The 3275-nt window shown below is 34.4% G+C and overlaps 1 protein-coding gene across 2 annotated transcripts in view; it reads right to left on the bottom strand.

The window, feature by feature from the left end:
* The window catches only part of LOC111489972 (MADS-box protein EJ2-like), a 2975-nt gene extending 1654 nt beyond the window's left edge, over positions 1 to 1321 (bottom strand). Inside the window, exons 1-2 of one of the 2 annotated variants that reach the window (XM_023138379.1) lie at positions 1253 to 1321; positions 908 to 1170 (exon numbers count right to left, since the gene is read on the bottom strand). In XM_023138379.1, coding sequence (XP_022994147.1) covers positions 908 to 1092 — 185 coding nt within the window. In that variant the 5' untranslated portion in view covers positions 1093 to 1170; positions 1253 to 1321. Of the gene's footprint in view, positions 1 to 907 lie in introns of both variants that reach the window. The other variant, XM_023138380.1, reaches the window with a different exon arrangement.
* Positions 1322 to 3275: the final 1954 nt, after the last annotated feature.

The raw sequence follows: 3275 nt of genomic DNA, 5'->3' as shown, positions 1-3275 counted from the left end.
GTAAAAAAAAAAAAAAAAAAAAAAAAAAAAAAAAAAAAGGATTTAGAATATAAATTATTGAATGCGAAAATTAAATGGCTGGCCATATGTAGATATAATAAACCGCCTTTTTATCCAACTTTGAAAATGCTCCAAATAAGAAAACTGAATATAAACAAATTGCACAACAGGCAAAATGATACTCTTCAAAGGTAAGTAATAATAGAAGGACTATCACTTTAAAGTCGAAATATGAACGAACACAATATTAGGAAATATTATCTACTTGAGCATGAGCCCTCATGGCTTTGCTTTGGACTTTTCTCAAAATGCTTCGTGCGAATAGAATAGTATTCCTTGATCTTTCGTAAATTTGACCATTTGCAATACTCATCACACAATTAGATAAAGAAAGAGAGAGAAAAATGAAGTGAAAAAGAATTAAAAGAAAAATGGTTAGAACAACAACAGCAATTCATTTTTATTTTCAAAGAGGATAATTCTCTGTCACTGCAGCGAATCAGGTGTGATTAAACACCAAACATCATGTCTCTGCCACGAAAATCACAACAGTAAACAATCCAGTACTGTGGTTGTTACTGCCTAACAATCTTGATACACAAAACCCCAATACTTGTAACACTGCTTAATAACCTATCTCCCCCATTAAGAAACACCTTTGATTTCATGTCTTCACTTCCAGGTACCAAACCCATGAACTAAAAACTTCATAATTAACTATATCATATTTGGATTATTTAACCCTAGATTTGGCTGACCTGAACAACAAGAAATTATGTTTTTTTTTTTTCCTTTTAAGATGTCTCAGATCTGTAGAGAGAGAGAGAGAGAGAGAGATTGAGGAAAGTGAGATGAAAGGCGCAGTAATTACATAAAAATAGATAGTGAGAGGGAGTGAAAAGTATACCTAGAGCCACCAGAAAACTCAAAGAGCTTGCCACGATTAGAGAAGATGATGAGAGCAACTTCAGCATCGCAAAGAACTGAGAGTTCATAAGCTTTCTTGAGCAACCCATTTCTCCTCTTGGCAAAAGTAACCTGCCTGTTAATTTTGTTCTCAATTCTCTTCAACTCAACTCTCCCTCTCCCCATTACGCTATCGTGTTTGCCTTTTCCTTTTCCCTTTCTAGTCTAGGTAAAGAACCTGACCAACCCCTCCCCAAAGAGGTCCTAAAAAGATGAAAGAAAACGATGAGACGAGAAAACAAGAGAGCAAGGGAAACCCTCAACTCCAAACATTAAATTTGCGTACCTGTATAATACAGTGTAGGCCTTGTTTCAGGTTTCGGCCCAGGTTTTCAACTTTATCATCCTTTTATGTATACCACACCAAGCTAAAACTCCCACTCTTTCCTTCCAAACACGGGTAAAAAAGGGGACTGCCTCCTCTTCTTTTTTTTTTTTTTTTTTGAAAATAAATAAAACAAATTTTGCTTACATCTGTTCTACTAAATTCCAGGGTATTGCTGTGTTGTGAAATCATGGTACTTTGTCTAGGTTACATTTTAATGTCTGTTGGTCGTTAATACTAATCACCCTTACCTTTACATTTTACACGTGTCGATCTCTCCATCCGCGCGCGCACACACACATTATATATATATATATACATTCCTTTGGGTTAAAGGGTCTGGATTTGATTCCCCATCGTACTTTTCATCTCTCTTAGGCTTGTTTTTCTTTCTTTCTTTCTTCCCACTACAAACAGCCCCCCTATAACAATTAATTTATATCCTAAAGTTTTCATTTTTATTGAATTACACCTCAAATTTAGATAGCAAAATCTTATACATGTGGAATACTATGTACTAATGGTTTTAAAGCATAACCCTAATAGACTCTCTTCACTAACTTATATAGGAAAGCTTAGAGTTTTAAGGAGCACAATCATTAGTTTGAGATTTTTAGTGGAGTGGTACTATAAGATTAAATTTTACTTTTTCTTTTTTACTTTTTCAAACAAAAAAAAAAATCCATTTCCATAAAAAATGAATCAAATTTATTTGACAAATTCGTCACGGCTTCCATTATTAGTTGCACCAAATTTACATCACTTTTGACTTGTAAGCCAACTTTGTGCCAACTTTGTGTAAAACAATGGTGAGAATCATACCATCCATCCATATCAACCCAATTTATTTTTTTAAAAAAATATCAATATATATATATATAATTTAGACAAAATACGGGTTTACTAATCAATTTGTTAATGAATGAGTCGGTTTCGAATGGCGGGATATGTAGTAGTACCTATACGTTTATGAGTTGGTACAACTGGGATTTAACCTTCAAATGCATGAATTTTATAGGTACTATTTGAGCACTTTGTGGGTGCAGTTAGGGGGTCTCCAATCATTCCCTAATCGTGATCTTACTCAGACGAGAGCAAGAGGCCACATTGGTAGATGAGTGTTGGCAGGCTTGAGGGTCGACTAGGGAAGATATCAACTAAACCTTATTAGACAATCTCATAACAATGTCCATAAGGATATGATTAGAATAATGGGTTAGAATCGATACTACCTTGAGTACTTAGGATATATAGGTTGATGATAACGACAATGATAAAAAAAGAACTTGAGAGAACATGAGTTCATAAGAGTTGAACCTTGAGAACCGACAGCCTAGATAGGGCCAAGAAAAGAGAACTTGATTGCTTCCATCATTTTCTCCTAGGTTGAGCTTAGATGAACCAAGTTTACCAAGGAGATAGCGTAAGAAAGTCTACAACTTAGGAACAAGATTTCTAAATACAAAAAAGACACCGAACAAATGAACGAACAAACAAACTATTGACATAAGGCTCAAGAACGAAACTAAGAAACTACTAACCAGCTACTTCTTTGAGTATTTTTAGAAGAAGGATAGATCTTGGTGTCTTATATATTATCAGATGTTATGTTTTACATTAAACCTAGTTATCTTATACTTTGTTAGTTAGTTTGTAATTGTGCCCTAATTAACTTGGTCGAACTTTCCTCCATGTGAAGGTTAAAGCCTCCATGTGAAGGTAAGGAGCCCAACAAGTGCGATCAAAATTCAATCAATCAATCAATGAAGATTAAAGCCTATCCAGAAACTGAAAGCAAGATTAATCTTCCTTAATTAACCAAGGTAGTAGTCCAACAATTTTCGAACACATTTTTGATCGTCCATTTAGTCAGCAAAAGCTGCTAATTTTGAGTGGTGAGTAAAGAAACCAAACACTAATCTGAAAGCCATTAGTATAAAAACAAGGAGATTAGGGTTGTTGATGTAAAATTTAGAGGATGAAG

This window comes from Cucurbita maxima, unplaced genomic scaffold (genome assembly GCF_002738345.1).
Source record: "Cucurbita maxima cultivar Rimu unplaced genomic scaffold, Cmax_1.0 Cma_Scf00015, whole genome shotgun sequence".
Lineage (NCBI taxonomy): Eukaryota > Viridiplantae > Streptophyta > Magnoliopsida > Cucurbitales > Cucurbitaceae > Cucurbita > Cucurbita maxima.
This window is presented reverse-complemented; position numbering and strand designations above follow the sequence as displayed.